This window comes from Rosa rugosa, chromosome 4 (genome assembly GCF_958449725.1).
Source record: "Rosa rugosa chromosome 4, drRosRugo1.1, whole genome shotgun sequence".
Taxonomy (NCBI): domain Eukaryota; kingdom Viridiplantae; phylum Streptophyta; class Magnoliopsida; order Rosales; family Rosaceae; genus Rosa; species Rosa rugosa.
The window spans coordinates 54,805,585-54,827,269 of record NC_084823.1 but is presented as its reverse complement, the minus strand read 5'-3'; the positions used below and the strand labels follow the sequence as shown (position 1 = coordinate 54,827,269).

At 38.4% G+C, this 21,685-nt stretch overlaps 4 protein-coding genes, 1 long non-coding RNA gene and 1 other non-coding gene across 9 annotated transcripts; 2 read left to right on the top strand and 4 right to left on the bottom strand.

The window, feature by feature from the left end:
• The first annotated feature begins 80 nt into the window (after positions 1-80).
• On the top strand, positions 81-8,813 carry LOC133743614 (uncharacterized). 2 transcript variants are annotated; one of them, XM_062171599.1, is made up of 9 exons: positions 81-587; positions 1,260-2,552; positions 2,725-4,521; positions 4,888-6,003; positions 6,355-6,459; positions 6,587-6,676; positions 6,795-6,905; positions 6,983-7,498; positions 8,677-8,813. In XM_062171599.1, the coding sequence occupies exons 1-8, from the start codon at positions 528-530 to the stop codon at positions 7,466-7,468; spliced, it is 5,058 nt and encodes a 1,685-aa protein (XP_062027583.1). In that variant the 5' UTR covers positions 81-527; the 3' UTR covers positions 7,469-7,498; positions 8,677-8,813. The 2 variants fall into 2 exon arrangements, with proteins under 2 accessions (XP_062027583.1, XP_062027582.1); XM_062171598.1 differs by lacking the exon at positions 8,677-8,813 and having other exon boundaries at positions 6,983-8,073.
• On the bottom strand, positions 8,510-12,057 carry LOC133745052 (uncharacterized). The gene is made up of 9 exons (XM_062173048.1): positions 12,034-12,057; positions 11,821-11,928; positions 11,217-11,496; positions 10,904-11,025; positions 9,992-10,271; positions 9,674-9,879; positions 9,245-9,566; positions 8,927-9,132; positions 8,510-8,827 (listed from the first exon to the last, which is right to left on the bottom strand). The coding sequence occupies exons 1-9, from the start codon at positions 12,055-12,057 to the stop codon at positions 8,510-8,512; spliced, it is 1,866 nt and encodes a 621-aa protein (XP_062029032.1).
• Positions 12,058-13,337: 1,280 nt separating this feature from the next.
• LOC133707247 (B3 domain-containing protein Os03g0212300-like) lies at positions 13,338-15,280 on the bottom strand. The gene is made up of 4 exons (XM_062132802.1): positions 15,159-15,280; positions 14,241-14,520; positions 13,939-14,135; positions 13,338-13,847 (listed from the first exon to the last, which is right to left on the bottom strand). Exons 1-4 carry the CDS (start codon positions 15,237-15,239, stop codon positions 13,539-13,541), a joined length of 867 nt encoding a protein of 288 aa, XP_061988786.1. The 5' UTR covers positions 15,240-15,280; the 3' UTR covers positions 13,338-13,538.
• A 416-nt stretch (positions 15,281-15,696) lies between these two features.
• Positions 15,697-17,912, bottom strand: LOC133742289 (uncharacterized). Its single transcript, XM_062169962.1, has 4 exons — positions 17,705-17,912; positions 16,613-16,895; positions 16,304-16,509; positions 15,697-16,209 (listed from the first exon to the last, which is right to left on the bottom strand). The coding sequence occupies exons 1-4, from the start codon at positions 17,819-17,821 to the stop codon at positions 15,910-15,912; spliced, it is 906 nt and encodes a 301-aa protein (XP_062025946.1). The 5' UTR covers positions 17,822-17,912; the 3' UTR covers positions 15,697-15,909.
• A 1,091-nt stretch (positions 17,913-19,003) lies between these two features.
• LOC133744040 (uncharacterized) lies at positions 19,004-20,403 on the top strand. 3 transcript variants are annotated; one of them, XR_009863339.1, is made up of 2 exons: positions 19,004-19,402; positions 19,856-20,403. It is a non-coding gene; the product is annotated as an uncharacterized LOC133744040 (long non-coding RNA). The 3 variants fall into 3 exon arrangements; XR_009863341.1 differs by having other exon boundaries at positions 19,714-20,403; XR_009863340.1 differs by having other exon boundaries at positions 19,588-20,403.
• A 1,186-nt stretch (positions 20,404-21,589) lies between these two features.
• TRNAS-AGA (transfer RNA serine (anticodon AGA)) lies at positions 21,590-21,671 on the bottom strand. Its single transcript has one exon. It is a non-coding gene; the product is annotated as a tRNA-Ser (tRNA).
• Positions 21,672-21,685: the final 14 nt, after the last annotated feature.

Genomic DNA, 21,685 nt, shown 5'->3' with positions numbered 1-21,685 from the left:
TTTAAAAATTGTGCGGGCAAATCCGTAAATTCACTATCACGGACGACTGTGAACGTAAAAGGTACCAAACTCCTTCGCCGAACTAGTGTCACCGACCATCGTTCCAAACTCTCTCTGTTCCCTCCTTTCCCCAAAACCCAAAAACCCAAAAAAAAAAACCTTCTTTGAATAAAACCCACCTCCCAATTCTCAATTCTCAATCTCAAAACTCGCATCCCACATTCCTAATCAGACCTTTTGTTAATTCTGAGCCTACCCATTTCTCTTTTACACTTAATTTTGTGGGAAAACACTTCTCTCAGTTCGTCACAGATAAAAAAAAAACCAACCAAAAAGCTTCAAACTTTACCTCATTTCATCTTCGTTTTCGGATTCTGTTGAATGCCCAGTTCGTTTTTGATCGCCAAGATCGTGTATTTTGGTATTGGCTGTGTGATTGAAGTGAATTTTGATATTGGTTTAATGTAAAAATTGGGGCTTTTGATGAATAGAGTGGTGAAATTGATCTGGGATTTGATCAATTGGGAATGGAGAATAGTGGAGAAGCTCTAGATGATGATGGCTCTGGATGGTTCGAAGTGAAAAAGGTCTGCGCTTTTTTGGGTTTTTATTGCCTCATTTTGTTCCATTTGTAAAGTTACATAAAGTATTTCAGTGTTACATTTCCTGTAATTTGAATGAGGGGAGTGAGTAGTTGAAGTCCCTGTTCAATTTATATTGTTCAGATGGGATTTTTTTTTTTTTTTTTGATAATGGATTGATTTGAGTTTTGATGTTGCATTGTAATTGAAGCTTTGTTCTTGTCATTTATGTTCAATAATAGAAGTAAGTTGTGCTTAATTGTAGACCTGGAAATGTTGGGTTTGGTTGTGATCATTATCATATCAATGTGTAAAACTCTTGCTACTTTTGAAAGTTTAGTTCATCTTTTAGGGAAAGGGAGTGGTTACACTGATTATGAAATTCAACTTTGCATGTCGATATTTGCTTATTATGTTTAAATTTTTAATTGAAATTATGACAGTGAATTGTTTGTAGCTGAGGCCTTTTACTTGTTAAAACGTGCTACAATGTTGTCTCCATTTGAGTTGGCCATTTTCTAGAATAATATAATGCTTATAGATTTTTAGCTGTAACGCTTCCATGTTGATATCGACCTGTATTGCAGATTTGTGTGTTTTTCCAGAACTTAATTGTTTCATTTGGTATCAGTAACATGGTTTTAACTTTTTATCTTTATTTGTTTGTCTCCTGTCCAGAAACAGAGAAGTAGCTCAAAGTTGTCTCTACAGAGTTGGGTTGGGGGAAGTTCTGGGAAGAATGCCAACTCTTCGAGTAGTCACTCTTTATCAATTGAGAACAGTAGGAATTATTTTGGCAAGCGCAGATCCCAGCTTCCAAAAGTAGGGGGAAATAGTGCTGTACATAGCCAAGGAAGTGGTGCAAGCACCATTCCTATGCCAAATAAGAGTAAAATGGGTGTTCCCTGTGATATTGGCATTGACAAGCAATGTGCTAAATGTCCCATGTCATCTCCTTCATTTATTACAAATCCTGATGGTGAAACTAGAGATCTAGAGAAGATCCCTGCAAGAGATAACTCTGAAGTGGTTCATAAAATTAAGTGGGGGGATCTAGAGGATGATGGTTTGGCACTTCCTCTTACTAACGTTGTCGGCACCAGAATCAAGTTTGGTGCTATTGGAGATGAAAATCTGGTGGCCTCCAAAGAGCATGAGAATTGTCATAGTTGTGTCCCTTCTGCAAATTCACAAGAAAACAAACTGTTTGCAGCATCTGCGGATGCCAATAGTGTTTCTCACCAGACGGCGTCAGTGAATGATAAGGATCAATTGTATGAAGATAACTGCAAGGAGGTGGATATTATATCTGCTGAAAATGTTGAGGAGCCAATTCAGAATGACAAAATGGTTGATGTGGATAACAATACTTCAAATTGCAAGGATATACATACCGAAAACATTGAAGCAGTCGCTGATGATCCTGTAAGTGCTAGCACTTTGGCTTGTGAAGAGGGTGGGACAGTGGGGAAAGTTGAAGCACCTGTGGTTGTAACTGAGGTAAGTGATCCTGCAATTTTTGAAGAATCAGGCCCCGATGGCAGTTCAAGTGAAGTTCATATCTCCAAAGATAAAGACTTAGTTCCATCTGACAAGAGCAACCCAGAAATTTGTGCAGAGCCTACCCTCACACCATCTGGCCATTATATGTTGAACTCAAATATGAGTGCCCTGGGAGATTGTGACACAGGTGAAAGCAAAGAAAGGTTTAGGCAGCGACTTTGGTGCTTTCTCTTTGAGAATCTTAACCGGGCTGTGGATGAGCTTTATCTTCTTTGTGAACTAGAGTGCGATGTAGAGCAGATGAAAGAGGCCATTCTTGTTCTTGAAGAGGCTCGCTCTGATTTCAGAGATCTGAATACTAGAGTGGAAGATTTTGAGAAAATAAAAAGGACACCATCTCAGTTGATTGATGGGGTGCCCATCACCTTGAAGAGTGACCATCGTAGGCCACATGCTCTTTCATGGGAGGTAAGCTACCCTTCTTCTGCTCATTAAAAACATGTTATTCTCAGTTTGATGTGAAATTGAAACCTTGATGTTTTCTTTTCTCCATCACTATGAAAATGACAGGTTTCTTGTGTTTTTTGAAATTTCTGAAAATGATATAATCTTGTAAACTGCTAGTCAATGTCACATGCAGGTTAGAAGAATGACAACTTCCGCACACAAAGCAGAGATACTATCCTCATCTCTTGAGGCTTTTAAGAAAATTCAGAAAGAAAGAGCTAGCTTTTGTGCAGCCAATGATGCTAAACTTATGAGCCTTAAGTACACAAATATCCAATCTAGTGATAACCTCAATACGTTACCTGCAAGAAATGATGGGAAATTTAACTCTAAAGAATCAACAATGAAGTTAAGAAGATATAGTGGAAGTTCAGATCTCGTTGAAGCTGTCATGAATGGGAATAAGAATACTGAATCAAGCAGTTTGAGCAGAGTAAAGTTGGTACAAAATGGGCGTGTCTCTCAGAATTCATCTTCCTTTGTTGTTAATGCATCTAGATTGCCTCCTAGGGACAATTCTGCTGCTGGAAAAACTAAGAGAGAACAGTTTGGGTCTGAAGCCGAGAAGCTGCTTGCTAGGAAAGAAAAACTGTCAACAGAAGGTGGTGTTGAAAAAATTGCCAAGTTGACCAATCAGTCCAAAAAGCAAATTCCACTTTTGGAAAAAGATAAAGAAAAGAGGAATTCAGCTCCATGGAAATCCATGGATGCTTGGAAGGAGAAGAGGAATTGGGAGGATGTTCTTTCATCTCCTTCTCGTGTCTCTTCCCGAGTTTCACATTCGCCTGGCTTGAGGAGGAAAAGTGCTGATCGTGCACGAATGTTGCATGATAAACTAATGTCTCCTGAGAAGAAGAAAAAAACTAGTTTGGATCTGAAGAGAGAGGCAGAAGAAAAGCATGCCCGTGCTATGAGAATCAGAAGCGAGCTAGAGAATGAGAGAGCTCAGAAGCTTCATCGTAGTTCAGAAAAGATGAATAGAGTTAATGAATTGCAGGCTGTAAAAAATATGAAGTTACGGGAGGGAATGCATGCTCGTCATCAACGCAGTGAGTCTCGACATGAAGCACATCTAGCTCAACGAGTGAAGAGAGCTGGTGATGAAAGCATCAAAGTTAAAGAGGTTCAGTTCATAACTTCCTTAAATGAAGAAAATAAAAAGCTCAGTTTGCGCCAGAAGCATCATGATTCAGAACTGAGGAGAGCTGAAAAACTTCAAGTGATAAGAACTAAACAAAAAGAGGATATGGCGCGAGAAGAAGCTGTTTTAGAGCGCAGGAAACTCATTGAAGCTGAAAAGTTGCAGCGTCTTGCTGAAACACAGCGGAGAAAGGAAGAGGCTCAAGTTAGAAGGGAGGAGGAGCGTAAAGCATCAAGTGCAGCACGTGAAGCAAGGGCCATCGAACAACTTCGGAGGAAGGAGGAAAGAGCCAAAGCCCAGCAGGAGGAGGCTGAACTGCTGGCCCAGAAATTGGCTGAGAGACTAAGAGAAAGTGAGCAACGCCGCAAATTTTACCTGGAACAGATACGAGAGAGAGCTTCTATGGATTTCAGGGATCAATCTTCACCTTTATTGCGTCGAATTTTAAACAAGGATGTTCAGGGAAGATCATCGTCAATTAACAATGGCGATGATTATCAAGTAAGCAGTTTCTCAGGCTTAGGAAGTTGCACTTTTGCGGAAAGCAATAATACAGCACAACATTCAATGAAGCGGAGAATTAAAAAAATTCGACAGAGACTTATGGCTCTAAAATATGAAATTCTTGAGCCTCCTGTTGGTGCTGAAAATGCTGGCATTGGATACAGAACAGCACTGGGAACTGCAAGGGCAAAGATTGGGAGATGGCTTCAAGAACTTCAAAGACTCCGACAAGCAAGAAAAGAAGGGGCTGCAAGCATTGGGTTAATAACTGCTGAAATGATCAAGGTATGTAGGTTTTGAGGATCACCAGGTTGTTATACTGGATAGTCGAATATAAATTATGATGTTTGCATTAAGCATTTCTTTGTAGAGTCAATGATCATTATTATGGAAATTATACCATGTTTGCATTTTCACCTACCCAGAATGAACACTTGCTGCACAGAAAAAGAAAGATCCAAATGTGCTGATGAGTGACTATATTTGTGCTGAAATGTTGCTTTTTCAGATAAATGTTCTTATGTCTCTATTTTATGCTTGAAAATGCTCTGCCTTTCTGATGTTCCAGTAGGGTTTTTTTAAGTTTAATGTAATTATGGGATGGCTATCTTGACTTACAAATGCTGTATGCTTTTCGTTTTCTGAACATAGTATTTGGAGGGAAAGGAGCTGGAACTGCAGGCTTCCCGCCAAGCTGGTCTGATTGATTTTATCGCTTCTGCCCTGCCTGCTTCTTATACATCAAAACCTGAAGCCTGCCAGGTGACAATACATCTTTTAAAACTCTTGAGGGTGGTGTTATCTCTGCCTACAAACAGGAGTTATTTTCTTGCACAGAATCTCTTGCCCCCTATCATCCCAATGCTGTCTGCTGCCCTTGAGAGCTACATAAAGATAGCAGTATCCTTGAATCCTTCTGGTAATGTTAATTTCCCATCTACCAAAACCTCAGTTGAAAATTTTGAATCAATATCTGAGGTGTTGGATGGTTATTTATGGACTGTAACAACAATAGTCAGTCACATAAGTTCTGATGAACGACAGCTCCAAATGAGGGATAGTTTGTTGGAGCTACTGATTGCCTACCAAGTTATTCACCGGCTGCGAGATCTCTTTGCCCTTTATGATCGACCCCAGGTGGAGGGGTCACCATTTCCATCGTCAATTATCTTAAGTATAAATTTGTTGGTTGTCTTAACTTCCAGGTCTGAAACTGATTGTTCTATTGATTGGAAAGAAGTACCAATTGAAACACTGCTTGGAAATGGAAGTGAAGAGGCTAAGATTGCTGAGTGTGATAATTCTGAATGTCTTCCTTCAACTCAGACCTTGGAAGATTTTAGACCTCCATCATCATTGGTGAATGGTGGTAAATTTGTACATCTCCCAGATGTACCAGAGGATGGACCAGTAGATGAGATGTGTAAGATAAATGAATCTGTGGAGTCAGTAGCTGCTGCTAAGAATAGTGAGAAAGAGCAGCCTAATAGTCTGGTTGAAGCAAACAATGCTAACACCTTCAAAACAGGTGTTCCAGATGAACCCCAGAAGATGCTGAATGAGGATATTATGAAGCCTTTTGCATCAGTGGAGGAAGAGAAACACTTGGTGGATACTGGTGCGGAACATAAGTATGATAACAGTATGAGCTTGCAGCAACCGGTAGCATTTCTTCTTTCAGCTGTATCAGAGACAGGGCTTGTCAGTCTCCCTTCTCTGTTGACATCTGTGTTATTACAGGCAAACAATAGATTGTCTTCTGAACAGGTAATTTTACTGTCAACCCCAATATAATTTGCTTGAATTGATGGTTCTGAATATGTACTGCTGTAGTGCTCCCAATGTTATTAACATCGTTGCTGGTTGGTGTTATTCTTACTGTAAAAGAGTTGTGGTAAGATATTACAAAGACAATTTTGATACAATGCAAATTAACCCACATCCCTAAATGTAAGCCTTGCATAGTGATATATAAAATCTTGGGCCTGTTCACCTATTGCCAATTTTGGGCTGGATGCTAGATTCCTACAATTACCATTGCTCTCTACATATGGCATCATGGTCATGAATATTGAACCTGGAAACTAAATGTAAAGATAAACTTCTACTCTGTTTCAGGCCTCGGATTCCCTCCCATCTAATTTTGAAGATGTAGCAACTGGAGTACTGAAGGTGTTGAACAATTTGGCTCTTTTGGACCTTAAATTCATGCAGAGAATGCTAGTAGGTCCTTTTAACTAAAATCTTTGTTATAATGGCTCCCAAACTTTTGATATGCTCACTCTGTAATGTCATCTAGAAACTATTGGCGATGAGCTTATCTATTTCTACTTTCCTTATATGCTTGCAGGCTAGGCCTGACCTAAAAATGGAATTTTTCCATTTGATGAGTTTCCTGCTTTCTCATTGTACCAGCAAGTGGAAAGTAGCTAATGATCAGGTAACCAATTCATGTCACTATTTGGTTTAATTCTATGTTTTAGTAGTAACTGCATTATTTCATCTCTAAAGTAGTTCCAAACGATCTGTTCACCTCTGTATGATGTTTTGTGTCTCAGGTGGGGCTGCTTTTGCTCGAATCTCTTTTGCTTCTTGGTCATTTTGCCCTGTTCCACCTTGGGAATCAAGCTGTCCTTCGTTGGGGAAAGAGTCCTACCATTATCCACAAGGTCAGTGAAGTCTTCCATACAAATATTTACATCTTTGAGTTGTATGGATAAACTAACTATTTAGTGGGTGAGGTCAGGTATGCGATTTGCCATTTGTATTCTTCAGTGATCCCGAGTTGATGCCAGTCTTGGCTGGCACGCTGGTTGCTGCCTGTTATGGGTGTGAGCAGAACAAGGGTGTGGTTCAGCAGGAAATGAGTACAGATATGCTACTCTCCCTGTTACAATCTTGCAGAAACGTCCTGCCAGCAGTTAGATCCAATTCTAAGTTGGACAGTGGCCCAGCAGATGACGTGCCCCTAAGATCCGGCCGTAACAGTACCAAGAACTCTAGGGTTTCTTCCGGAAAGGGTGTTGCTTCAGGAAACAGCATGAGAATTGGGAAGATGAGAAGCCATAGGGAAAGTAAAACAATTAGGAGTTATGAAGAGTTGGCTCCGAAGCAGATTCTTCCATCTACAGAAACTGCCTCTATGATGCTGCATTGTAGATTTCCGAACAGCTTCATCGATAGAGCAGAAAATTTCTTTTCAACTGAGAACCCCAGCATCGCTGGAGTATGACATGCATGGCGGTGCGTCTCATTTTGACAGGTAATGTCATCTTGAGTGTGCATGCTGAATTATTTTGGCATTTTTGTTTCGCTTTCCTAGTTACAACATTAAACTCAGATTTTCCACAGAAGTTTCCTTTGAAACTGAATCTGCAAAAGACTAGCTGTGACTGTTGGAATAACTGAATATAGGCATCAGGGCTTAAGTCTCCGTCGGTATAGGGGTCGTATCAAAAATATGTTATGAAATTTTAACTTCATAGAACACAAGTGGAAAAACAATTGTTGTTGTACTGTACAGAATTGACAGAATAAACTTATGGAAATTCGATTATTGAGAACTAGCATTCCGCAAGTAAGATTGTTCTTGTAGACTTGTTGAGTGCATGGATGATAAAAGGATACATTAGTTGTTAAGACCATGACACGAGTATGTAATATTTTCTATTTCTTGTAATAGAAAAACCCAAATGCGAAATATAGGTATTCAGAGAACTGGATTTGAAGCATTCCAAGTCTGTATTGCTTAGGTCTGGGCCTCTCCCAAAAATCATGATGTACGGGAGAATTTCAATAAAAAGTAGTCTTGGCATGATTTGATACATTTTTTATTTATTTCAAAGTCTTGGCATGGTTTGCTACATTTTGAAGTCCCTGACATTTTTCATTCGTGTTATATGAAACCTTATAAACCTCATTGTTCAACAAAATTGTGTTTTGACTCCCGCTGTAAATGTGCCAATATTTGAGTGAGGAATCTCCTTTGCTATGGTACGTGAGTTTCAATAAAATTGTGTTTTGTCAAGAAATAAGAACTAGTTGAGAATGAAAAACATATTATGACAAAGCTAATCCCCTGAAACAGATGTTGATGAATATCCGCAAATAAATTGCTCAACCAAAAGCGCTAATTTTTTTTTATATTTACAGTAGTATCATCATACCATCAACTCTTTATCTATTACTAATTTTTCCTTAATACTAATATCTAACCTCTAAACCATTGAGCTCAACAGTATACTGTGGTACCAAAAGCAATTCATACATATGCTTAGTTAAACTGAGAAATGTGCCTGGCTTCATTTTCCTCATTTTGCCTAATAATCTTCACTTTACCTTGGAATATGGAAACTTTTAGTTTACGTTCATCTATCAACTCAAAAACACAGACATCACCTAATACCAGATGATTGTCCTGCTTAAATGCTTTCCAACCAGGCCCTGAAAGACATGCTTGCACTCGGTGATCGCTGTGTTCACTGACAAAACACTGAGCAGTCCAAACTCTCTCCTCTGAATTCTGTAGGGTCACATTGCAAGAAATGCCTGGTTTGCATAGATGTTCAGCGGCAAATGATGCACTTATATACTGCAAATGTGAAAAAGATAAAGGATTGTTAATTCTGGAAAGATATGTAGCATGTTGCTCCTTGAAGGAGTGTGTTCTCAAATGTTCAGGAGAGCTTACCGCAAGAGAGAGGCGCATGTCTGTAGCTGTCATATTGAGCATAAAAATTGGCTTGTCAGATTTGAAACTAGTAGTTGTGAGAAGATTATTTTGGTCTTCATCAGCTGACGATCCAGAAGAAACTGAGTTGGCTCCAGCTTCTAAGTGGGCAGGAGGCACATCTTGATTAGCTCCTGGCTTTTTCCCTTTTGGTGTTACATCAATTCCTGTTTGATTCCCATGGTTAGTTCAACAGAAATGATGTCCATGACAGATCCCAAGAGGAAGAGTCTGATAAAATTTTCAAATGGAACTTACAAGATTTCCACACATACATACCTCCTCCTTGAATAGGGTAATCTACTTCCATATCCTTTTCCTCAGTTTGCCTATTAATCTTCACTTTAGTTCGGAATATGGAAACTTTGAATGTACGCTCCTCTATCAACTCGAACACACAGATATTACCTTTTACCAGATGATTGTCCTGATGAAATGCTTTCCATCCAGCACCTGAAATTCTAGTATATATTTTCTGATCTCTATGTTCGGTGGCAGTGCACACAGCAGTCCAAACTCTCTCACCTGAAATCTGCAGGGTCACATCGCAAGAAGTGCCTGGTCTACAGAGATGTTCCTTGGCAAAAGATCGATTTATGTGCTGCAAATATGTGAAGGATAAAGGGTTGTCAATTACTTAAAGATAATGTAGCAAGCTGCTCCTTGAAGGAGTGCATGTTTTCATTACAGAAATGGGAAAGAGCTTACCGCGAAACCGAGTTGTATGTATGAAGCACAGATGTTAAGCATAAAAAATGGCTTGTTAGATTTGAAACTGGCAGCTGCAGTAAGATCGTTTTGGTGTTCATCAGCTGAGGATCCGGAGGAAATTGAAGCGGCTCTAGTTTCTAAATGGGCAGGAGGCATGTCTTGATTAGCTCCTGTTTTTTTCCTTTTTGGTCTGTCATCAACTCCTGTATACACCACACCCATAATTAGTTCAACAGTCAATGATGTCCATGGAACATCTCCAAAGGAAAATTCTAATAAAAATTCTGAATCTGATTGAAATCCAAATATGCATACCTCCTCCATGAATAGGGTAATCTAATTCCATATCATTCCACTGAAAAACACGTACTTGGAAATGAGAATGTTCGCCTTCATAGCTGAACACTGCTAAGCAGCCTTCATCTAGTGAGTAAAAGTTGGCAAACTCTTGCCATCCCTTGTTTAACCACATTCGGCCACCACGAGCTGATCTTCTCAATTCCAATTTCCATGGTTTTTCGCAGTTTGGAACCTCGAGGAATATATGATCTGCCATGCAATTTCTGTACTTTCTCACAGCTGGCTCTGGAAGTTCCTGTATCATATACAACAAAGCATGCGCCATAAGTCCATAACATCATTTAAGATGAAACCAAGACCAAGGGCATTTAAATCATCAAGATGAAACTTAATCAGATAATGTAAATCAATCAGTATGTTTGATAGCGTAACCAAATCAAGCCTCAAACTCATTCGAGTACTACACTTATCAACAAATTGGAAGTAGAGTTTGGATTAGCGCACCTATCATTCCCAAAGGATTAAAACCGAAACCACAATTTGATCATAAAATGCATTGCAAGCAGAAATTTCTAACTTCTGACCAAATCAACTAAATGGCAGAAAGTCACAAAGTTATTACAAAGAGAGATGTACCAGGATAGAAATGCTTTTAACAAGAAAGTGAGCAAAAAAAAACATGTAATTGCTTCCTCCTCTTTTTGTTATTGTTCCAAATGAGAAGATCAAACATATAAAGGTCTCAACTTTCAAGATTAAGGGACATAAGTGCAGAAAAATAATGTAAAGGAACTTTCAAGCTACAAAAAGTTCGGGACAGATTGTCTGTCTCTTTTTGTTTTTGATGTTTTTTGTTTTAACTTACAAAAATTACAAGCTTTAAGATGATGATGAGAAAAGAATCAAACATATGTTTAAGTTTACCACCTTCCCGTTTAGGAGATCGTCATCAGTAACAATGTTTAAGAAGAAGCTTGGATAGTCCTCCGGAAAGGCAGGTCCTTTTCCATCTCTCTTGCCGGAAGAAGCCATTGCACGTGAGAATGTACCTTCAAAATGGAAGTAGGCATGTCTCCTTCAGTTACTGTTTCTATCTATATTGGCTGGCAATCAGCTAGTGTTTAATTCCCATGATTAATTCAACACAATAATGTCCAAGACACATCTCCAAAAGAAATATATCTCAAAAGGTCTAAACACAAACTTACAGAAACACAACAAAGTCTCGAAATACACATACCTCGTCTACGAATAGGGTAATCCATTTCCATGCGTTTCCAATGAAAAATGCGTACTTGGAAATGGGACTGTTTTCCTTCATAGCTGAACACTGGAAAGCAGCCTTGGTCTAGTGAGTAAAAGTTAGAAAACTCTTCCCATCCCTTTAGTAACCACATTCGTCCACCAAGAGCTGATGTTCTGAGTTCGACTTCCCATGGCTTTCCACAGTTAGGCACTTCAAGGAATATATGATCAGCCATACAATTTCCATACTTCCTCACAGCTGTCTCTGGAAGTTCCTGCACATTTTTGATATGTTACTCAGCTTGAGATGAAAGGTAAAGTAATGTTTGTATCATAAACAAACATACATGTAGACATCATTGTGCAGCAACCAAGACCAAGGGCATGTAAAATCAATTAAGATAAAACTAAATTAAACAACGTAGATCTAATGACCAGCATGTTACATAGCATTGCCAAATCAAGCCTCAAACTCATCAAATTACTACACTTAAGACTTGGTCACATAATCTATAGTGGTGAATTCAAATAAGATTGCCAAACCAAGCCACAAAATGATGAGAACACAACTAATAGAACAAGACAAAAGGCAGACAAACCCAATAAAGTTGAGAACTTGTTCGATTGAATTTCGAAACAAGCCTCAAAAACTCATTACATACTGCTAAAAGCCTTGGTACATCAACACCAGCATTGCAAATGTACATCTACCATAAACTGAACTATAGTGAACTTAAATAAACAGAATGCCAACCAAGCTACAAACTGAAGAGAATATACAAAAAGCAGATCAGGTAAATGCAACAAGTTACCACTACCCATTTACCCTTCGCCATTTCCCTACTAATGTTGGATTGCCCCAACTACAATTGCCAAAGGACTAAAACGAAAACCACAAATTGGTCATAAATCGCAGAATTTTGTCACTTCCGAGTTCAGACCAGATTAAAAGGCAGAAACAGAGTTAGTATGAGTAAGGGAGATGTACAAGGGTCAAATAAATAAGGAATAGAAGGCCAAGAGTCCAAGACGATTCTCTTTTACAAGAACGTGAAGAAGAAAAAAATGCAATTTCTTTATTTTATAACTATTAATATTTCTTTTTTCTTTTCTTTTTTGGGTAAAGGTCTCACCTTTCTACACTAAACATGAGAAATTAAGCAAATGTACATTCCTTCCAAAAAAAAGAAAAGTAAAAGGCTTCAACTTTCAAGCTGCAATAAGTTCAGCAATTAAGCAGATGCTTTTTTTGCAACCGAATATGATTAAATAATACAAAACAAGCTGAAACTCTTTACAAATGGAACAAATGCATGTTTCTAGAGGTTTTCAACTAGATCTCTAGATAAATAAGATGGGAAATGAAGTAAATGCATGTTTCAACTTATAAAGTTACAACCTTTAAGAACATAGCAAGGAAAAACTAAGCAAAGATTAAAGCTTTACAACCTTCCCATCTCTGAGGTCATCATTAGTGACAATCTTTACGCAGAAGCTTGGAAATTCCTCTGGAAATTTTCTCTTTCTACATCTCTGGCTGGAACAAGAAGCTAACAGACGTGAAGATGTAGCCATTTGAAGCTCAAAGATTCAAACTTTGAAGGCCTTTTGTTTTTGGAGGAGGCCTTATTTCAGGTCTGTCACACTACTACTCGGTCTACTCTGCCAGAGTTGATGAAACCTTGCAAATGAAGCATTTACTTCCTTGGCAATCAATGAGTCCAAAGCTGTTCTGAACGTGAATCTTCACCGTTCGTTTAAATTTTACATCAACGGTTTAGAATTGGAATGAATATGGACAAAAGAAGTGGGAATGACCAGTTGACCACTTTACCCTATTCATGTTCAAACAATAGCCCCCGTGAAGAATTGTGCTTGTAATATCTACAACTAATCATCACTTATCAGTTCATAGCTTATGAGATCTTGGATGAACTCAAGCCCCTTATAAGCTTAACATTGAGAACAAAAGGTTTAGTCATCCACAGTGAGAATTCCATGAGTTTAGGGACTATACTTTGCATTAGTAGTGTAGTTACCTTTGAGTTTGACATATGAGCTTTAATATTTCTAGTGAGACAGAGGAATTGATATCTGCATATAAATTGCACCCAAATCCAACCAAAAGCGCACACTTTTTCATTAACAGTATTATCATCACAGTAGCTCTCAACTTATCTAATACTAAGTCTTTCCTCAAAATCCTACTTACTTCCTCATATCTAACTTCTAAACAGTTTAGGCTGTTGTGTTTTTGCTGATTGTAGTCCTCAATGGTATGCTGTGGAACCACAAACAGTTCAAATGCATAGTTAAACTAAAACATGAGCTTGTCTTCACTTTCCTCATCTTGCTTATTGATCTTCACTTTAGCTCGGATTATGGAAACTTTGAATGTACGCTCCTCAATCAACTCAAACACACAGACATCATGGACTTCCAGATGATTGTCCTCCTTAAATGCCTTCCAACCAGCACCTGAAACTCTTGCATATAGTTTGTGCTCACTGTTTTCACCAACAGTGCATTGAGCAGTCCAAACTTTCTCCTTTGAAATTTGTAGGGTCACATTGCATGAAGTGCCTGGTCTGCAGACATGTTCCTTGGCAAAAGATGGACTAATATACTGCAAATATAAGAAAAGATAAGTGGATTACTTGAAGAAGTGCATTTGAATTCTCACATTACACAAAATGGGGTTGTTGATAAGAGCTTACCGCGCCAGAGCAGCGTATATATGTAGCTGTCATTCTGAGCATAAGAAGTGGCTTGTCAGATTTGAAACTAGCAGCTGTGGAAAGATCATTTTGGTTTTCATCAGTCGAGGATCCAGAGGAAGTTGGACTGGTTCTAGCCTCTAAATAGGCAGGAGGGGTGTTTCGATTAGCGGCTGTTCTTTTCCTTTTTGGCACTCCTGTTTAATTCCAGTGATCAATTTCAACACAAATCATGTCCATGACACAGGAAAAACCCGATTAAAGTTCTAAATGAAAACTTACAAAAACACAAACACACATACCTCCTCCATGAATAGGGTAGTCTATTTCCATATCATTCCAGTGAAAAAGGCGTACTAGGAAATGGGAATGTTCGCCTTCATAGGTGAACAATGCAAAGTAGCCCTGGTCCAGCGAGTAAAAGTTTGCAAAGTCTTGCCATCCCTTGTGTAACCACATCCGGCCACCACGAACTGACCTTTTCACTTCAATTGGCCACCATGTCCCACAATTTGGAGCCTTGAGGAATATGGACTCTGCCATACAATGTCCATACTTCTTTACGGCTGGCTCAGGAAGTTCCTGTGCAAATAACTTCCTCAAATTGAGATGTGTACAATTTTACATAACAGCACTATGCAACAACCAAGACCCATTAATCGAACTTGGTAAACAACATTTGTCTAATCATCAATATTTAGATAGCATCGCCAAATCAAGCTTCACACTAATACTAATAGCATAGTTAAACGCCTGCATTGCTAAAAACTGAAGCCTATGAAGTAAAATGCATTGAACCTAAGACGAAACAAGCCATAAATCTTTACACTTCACTAGTAAAGATTGGATGTACCACAAAGGCACAGACTGAGCACAAGTGCATTGCAAGCAGAAATTTCTTACTTTCCGACCAAAATAGAAACCAGAAATCAACAGAGTATAACTACAAGATTCATTTTAGTGCTTTTTCGTCCCTTTTTTTTTTAGTGGTTTCATAAAACATGTAAAGGTTTCAACTTTCAAGCTGCAAATGGTTCAGGAGTCAATCAGAACATGTAAAGGTCTCAACTTTCAAGCTGAAAATAGTTCAGGAATCAAGCAGAACATGTAAAGGTCTCAACTTTGAAGGTAAAGAAGATGAAAAATGAAGCAAAATGCATGTTTCAAGTAAAAAAAAAAAAAAAAGTTACAAGCTTTGAGAAGAGTAATAAAGTTACAACCTTGCCATCTCGGAGATCGTTAGCAGTGACAATCTTCAGGCAAAAGCTTGGAGAAGCCATAGGACGTGGAAATGTAGCCATCTCTGCGCAAAAGGTTCAAACTTTGAAAGCCAAAATCTTTCGGGTAAGAGAAGATGAAGCAGGGCCTGGGCATATGGGTCATTTTATGGTCTAGCCAGGGCTGAACTTCTTAGAGCCGAAAATGACCATTTTATCCTCTTCTGCATAATTCACTTCACAGCACCAAGGGAGGGTTTCACCGACGAGTTATTGGTCGGGGAAAGCCCTAATGTCCGTGTGTATTTTTCTTTTGTTATGGATGGCTTTTAGCAATGAACAATATGTGTGTGTCAAATTTTTTTTTTTTTCGGCTAATGGTGGCTTTTAGTGATGAAATTGTTCGTCATTAATGATGCATCTCTTTTTATTTTGTTTTTCTTGTGGGATTTTGTGGATTGAATTATCGGCGATAAAAGTATAATTATTACTATTTTGCTACGGGTGGTAAAAGAATAGTTGGAAGCCTAGAACACACAGCTTACAAAATCCAACCACAACTGCTCATTTTTACTAATGTCATAATACTTCAAAAAAATTTCCTTCAGATGGATGCTTAATTAACTATTCCTAACCTCTAAAACAATTTTTGCTGAGTTTACACCTCAAAAGTCAAACATATGCTTTGGAACCATGACTAGTTCATATGCTTAGTTAATAAAAATTGGATGATAACAGCTTCTCCTTGGCTGAATTATCTTGGCCTTCCAGCTTCACTTAACTCGTTAATCTTCACTCTTGCTCGGAATATCGAAACTCTGAATTTACATTCCTCTATCAACTCAAGCACACAGACATCACCTTCTTCGAGATGATTTTCCTCCTTAAATGCCTTCCAACAAGCACCTTTAATCTTTGCATATACTCTTAGCTCAGTGGTTTCATACACAATCAATTCAGCAATCCAAGTTCTCATATCTGGAGTCTGTAGGGACAAGTCACAAGAAGCGCCTGCTCGACAGAGATGTTTTGTGGCAAAAGATGCACTTATAAACTGCAAATATTGAACATAGATATATGTTCAGTGGCATCGTTTCAGGGTTTTCCTACTTGAAAAAGGAGTGCATTGTTTGTTGAGAAAAGCTTACCATTTCTCTACGCAAGTAATAAGCTGTCATTTTTATCATAATAAATGGCTTGTCAGATTTGAAACTGTTAGCTGTGGAAAGAACATTCTGGTGTTCATTACCCAAGGATCTGGAGGAATTTGAAATGGCTCTAGCTGCTTTTAAATAAGCATTAGGCATGCCTCCATGAGCACTTGTTCTTTTCCTTTTTGGTATGCCATCAGTTCCTGTTGAATCAATTCCCATGATTAACTCAAGACAATGTGATATCCATTAAAGTTCTAGATGCATGCTTACACAAACACAACAGAATTTCCACATGTTACATACCTCCTGATCCGCGAATAGGGTACTCGATTTCCACATCATTCCAATGGAAAATGCGCCCTTGGAAATGAGAATGCTCGCCTTTATAACTCACAAATACCAAGTATCCTTGCTCTAGTGAGTAAAAGTTGGCAAACTCTTGCCATCCCTTGTGCAACCACATTCGGCCACCATGAGCTGATTTTTTCACTTCAATTGGCCATAATGTCTCACAATTTGGTACCTTGAGGAATATAGAGTCTTCCATACAGTTTCGATATATCTTTACAGCCATCTCAGGAAGTTCCTGTACAATAGTTTCCTCAAATTGAGATGTGTACAACTTTACATAACAGCATTGTGCAACAGCCAATACCAATTAATCAAAATCAAACATATTTAAATAGCAATTGTCTAATGATTATCATTTAGGTAGCACTGCCAAATCAAGCTTCAAGGTCGTCAATTAGAATACTACTAAGAGCTAGCATATTTAAATGCCTGCATTGGCAAATATGAAGGCCATAAAGTGAATTGCAGTAAATTCAAAGAGCATCGCCAAAAAAAGACACAAATGATGTGAATGCAGCTAAAAGCAGGAAGTTACCACTGCCCATGTACACTAATTGTAAATTTTGGATGCCATTACCAAAGTTCCAAACCAAACCCACAAACTGATCACCAATGCATTGTAACTTTGCAAGTTGAACTTTCCCACTTCGGACCAATTTTTTTTAGCCCAAGACATATAATATCTTCCTGTTCTTTTTTAATAAGAATACAAAAACATGTAAAGGTTTCAACTTTCAAGCTGCAATAGCTCAGAAATAAGCAATACAAGTTTTCTTCATTTTCTCTTTTCTAACAATACAAAAGGAGAACATGTAAAGGTTCCAACTCTCAAGCTGAAAAACACTGTTAAACAAATGAAATGCATGTTTCTAAGGAGAATCTGACAAAAGAAACTGTAAAGAGGTAAACTTTCAAGCTGAACCCTTTTTGTAAATGCAGCAAAAGATTGAAAAGTTTTCAACTTTGAAGCTAGCAACTTTAAGAAGATGGTAAATAAAAAACTATATATGCAAATTAGGAGGTTTGAAGTTTAGAATTATTTACCTTCCCATCTCGGAGGTCATTATCAGTGACAATCTTAATGCAGAAGCTTGGAGAGTCCTCTGGAATTAGGGCACGTCTCGCATTTGAAGAAGCCATAGGACGTGAGAATGTGGCCATTTGTGCCCAAAGGTCCCAACTTTGGAGGAGAGGCCTTATTCAGGGCACTGTTCTAGTGTTGAAACTCTGCAAATGACGCAGGGCCTCAGCTAATGTGTCCCAGCTGTTCATAATGAGGATCATCACCGTTCATTTAACTGTTTGAATGAATGGTCCGGATTTTGACCAGAGATGGAGGGGAAATGACTATTTGGTACTATCCTTTCACCATTAGTGGTTCTTCCCACATGCAGAGGGAAATGTTTAAGAATTGAGCTTCCTTGAAGTAGATCTACAATTAATGATCACTTTCAGTTTCGCTGTCGTTATGCCATCGGTCAACTAAGAAGACATACAAGTGATGATGGTTGACCAATTCGATTGGATTCGAAAATATGGTGAAATTGGCTAAATTTTTTACCACACTCATAATTTATTGTAATAATCATATCTAACGGTTGGTTTTTCCATTTTCTTTGAATTGATAGAGGTTGCTCTTTAGAGTGTATGATATATAAATATATGTTTATAAGAGTAACTAAGTTTGCCTAGTTGATCGAATTCGAAACGAGAACCAAATTGGCTGAAATTTTTACAACCACCATAAAACATTACAATCTCTCCATCGAACGGTTGGTTTCTCCAAATTCATTTTCCACTTCATGTTTGCTTTAGAATGAACCTCAATAATTTAAATGTAATGTATAAGTTATACAACTTTAGGAGGCAAATTGGTATAGACCAACGTATTTGTAATTAAAATTGAAATTTTTATCTTATGTCCACGCACATCCATCGATGAAATATTTACAAACGTGATGTAAAAAAATAAGCACCTTTCGCGGTCGTCACGCCATCGGTCAACCAAGAAAACATACAAATGACTACGGTTGACCAATCCGATCGGGTTCGAAACTATGGTGAAATTGACTAAAAACACACGCATAATTTATTGTAATAATCACATCCAACGGTCGGTTTTCCCATTTTCTTTGAATTGATAGAGGTTGCTCTTTGGAATGTATGATATATAAATATAGATTTATAAAAAAATTAGTGTCTTTAAATATTTATTATAAATAAAGCCCACAAGGCCCGTCCCGAAAAAGCCCGCAAGACCCGCTTTGTATGGACAGGCTTGGATCTTTCGATTTACAATAAAATCCGGCCCGTCATTATTAGGGCTGGGCACCCAAAACCGAAGTCCCGGTCCCGTTCTGAAACCGTCCCGAAATTTGCCGGTACGGGTCGGGATCAAAATCTGAAATTTACTATTTGGGCCCGTCCCGTCCCGTCCCGCGGAAACGGGCCCGGTACCGGTACTAGCTTAGTAGAAACCGATTGATCCCGTCCCGTCCCGTTTGAATTAATTTAATTAAATCTTTAATTTTTTATATTATTTGGTTGGTTTTGATTGGGTAATTTAATGTGGGAACACAAAGGAATGACACACCTGATCAAAACATTTTGACCTAACTCACCTAAGTCCCTAAGCCGATCCCCAATTCACCTCCTTCAGCCCAGCGACGGAGGTACGACAGCCCCGATTATCCCCAACACCTCCGCCCCTACCACCGCCTCCGACCGCCGTACCTCCTTCAGGTATTCTCTCTCATCCATTTCTCCTCCCTTACTATCGCTTCTCTATGAGTTCTAGGGTTTTTCTCGCACGTATAATTCGGCTACAAGCTTAAAGGATCAACCATATTCATATTTGTTTTTGTTTTATCAAGTGGATCAAGAGAAATTATGTTTATAAACATTGTAATTAACACATAGTTTTATAGTGGTAATACAGAGCTGTGGAATGTTGAGACCTGGCCTTTTGTTAACTGTGTGTTTATCGATGAATTGAGTTGGCTCTGCTGAATATGTACCATCTTTAGACTCATTTCCAATGCTTCACTTTACAGCACTCTTGTTATGCATACCGATACTTCTGGCCTCTGGGCTTGCAGCCATTTTAGTTCATATAGTAGCTGTTATCAGTACCAAGACCAGGGCCACACCACATATTACCAACCAAATCTGTCGAAAGTTTTTCATGTTTGTTAGGTTACGATGATGAGCACATCTCATGTTTATACAATGCCTTGCATCAAGGCTGATGATAAACCTAACTTCATGATGCTGTTGGAATATGATCATATTGCTGTTGATGCAATTCTACCTTGCAAGTAACCCAGTGCCACCCGGTCACAACCAGCATCTTAAACTAGTTTGTATCTATGGCTTGGGATTGGGAGGATATATGCAGTTTGTAGAATTGAAAAGATTGTTGGTTTGAAATATTAAATTGCATCTGATATGACATTATCCTGATCATGAGAGCACTGCCTCCAGCAGAAATACACGTTCAACAATCCCGAAAGCAAAGGGGAAGGGAAGGGCTGCAGTGGTAAATGTTGACTAATGAGTTTATGAGGTTGTGAGACTGAGTGTGATGAAGTGATGAAGGTTTTTTGAAATGTGTTTAATACTTCAAGACTTGTAGTTAACTAGTTTTTATCATGTAATGGACTTTATAAGACCTACTGGACTTATTGTTGAATTCATGAATTGGTTTCTGTGTTTATTCATTTATTGAACTTATTGTTGGTCAATTGAATTGGCTATTTGCTGTGTTGCACATTGGATTTCTTTCCTGTCATAATCTGCAATTTGCATTACTGCATTACAGCCATGTCATAAACTCATAATCTGCATTACTGCACTTTGAATTCATAATCTGCAATTTGCAGTTTTGCACGTATTGTATTATTGTCCATCTTCACTAGTTCATTTCTTCTTTTCAAGAATTCTTCAATTCATTTTAGTATTTTACATTTTTACATTGTTTGATTTGGTTTAAGGCAAAATTGATTGTGTAGATTTATAAGTTGCAGTGCTAAGAGGACAGGTGCATCCTATAATGATTGAAATTTGGAAATTTTGGATAGCTGTTAAAGTACTCAAGTAGTCAAGTGTGGAAAAAAAAAAAAAAAAAAAAAAAAAAAAAGATTCGGGTATCCCGAATTGGGCCCGATCCCGGTCGGTTTCGGTACCTTCGGTACTAACTTCAAAAAACCGTAATCCCGTCCCGAAAAATATTTCCGGTACCGGGTTCGGTATCACTCAATAACCGGCCCGTCCCGGCCCGTGCCCAGCCCTAATCATTATTTAAAAATATAGTAAGGCCCGGCCCGACCCGTTGACAAGGCCTACGGTTGGACATGGCTTAGTGGGATTCTTTGATGCAAGGCTAACTAGAAGACGTGTTTACCTCTGAACTTGTATTGTTGATTTGTAGCTTTTGGTCAACTGCAGTCATTGTCATCTTGGAAATGAATGATTTTGAAGGAATTAGAACCAACAATGTATGTCACTATGTCGACCTCACAGGTTCCAGTAATTATTCAATTACATTGACAGTTCTAGTGTTGCACATATTACTCTGATTTACTGAAATGCAAAACCAAAAGATGACTTTAATCCTTCCTGCCATGGAACCAAAGAAAACCTATCAAGATTACTTTTACTAAATCCATCTTTTCTGACACTTGATGATTAATTAATCTCCCCAAATGCCTGGACTAAATTGTGATATTTTTTTGTTACAGTAGTGAGGATTGAACTCAGGACAGATCCATGTAAAAAAATTGTAAATAAATTGTGAGGATGTGAAGATCGAATTCAGACCTGTAAAAAGAATTTAAAAAAAGTTATGATACTTTTTTGTTACATTAGTGGTGTTCGAACTCTAAAATGCTTTAGAAAGAATTTTAAAAAATTATGGGAAAAAAAAAAAAACGTGGTCGGCAGGATTCGAACCTGCGCGGGCAAAGCCCACATGATTTCTAGTCATGCCCGATAACCACTCCGGCACGACCACTTGGATGACCCTTT

Bases quoted from the DNA above. Each gene is read 5' to 3' on its own strand.
- LOC133707247 (XM_062132802.1), bottom strand. From the start codon at position 15,239: ATGGCTACATTTCCACGTCCTATGGCTTCTCCAAGCTTTTGCCTGAAG. The intron at 14,521-15,158 runs GTTGTAACTTTA...TTATTTGCACAG, and splicing joins ACGATCTCCGAGATGGCAAG to GAACTTCCTGAGCCAGCCGT. The intron at 13,848-13,938 runs GTAAGCTCTTAT...TTATATTTGCAG, and splicing joins ATATACGCTGCTCTGGCGCG to TATATTAGTCCATCTTTTGC.
- LOC133742289 (XM_062169962.1), bottom strand. From the start codon at position 17,821: ATGGCCACATTCTCACGTCCTATGGCTTCTTCAAATGCGAGACGTGCC. The intron at 16,896-17,704 runs GTAAATAATTCT...ACTATTGTACAG, and splicing joins ATGACCTCCGAGATGGGAAG to GAACTTCCTGAGATGGCTGT. The intron at 16,510-16,612 runs GTATGTAACATG...TTGATTCAACAG, and splicing joins CCCTATTCGCGGATCAGGAG to GAACTGATGGCATACCAAAA.
- LOC133745052 (XM_062173048.1), bottom strand. From the start codon at position 12,057: ATGGCGAAGGGTAAATGGGTAGTG. The intron at 11,026-11,216 runs GTATGTGTATTT...TCCATTTTGAAG, and splicing joins TTACCCTATTCGTAGACGAG to GTACATTCTCACGTGCAATG. The intron at 9,567-9,673 runs GTAAGCTCTTTC...ACATATTTGCAG, and splicing joins ACATACAACTCGGTTTCGCG to CACATAAATCGATCTTTTGC.
- LOC133743614 (XM_062171599.1), top strand. From the start codon at position 528: ATGGAGAATAGTGGAGAAGCTCTAGATGATGATGGCTCTGGATGGTTC. The intron at 6,677-6,794 runs GTAACCAATTCA...TTTGTGTCTCAG, and splicing joins GGAAAGTAGCTAATGATCAG to GTGGGGCTGCTTTTGCTCGA. The intron at 6,906-6,982 runs GTCAGTGAAGTC...GGGTGAGGTCAG, and splicing joins GTCCTACCATTATCCACAAG to GTATGCGATTTGCCATTTGT.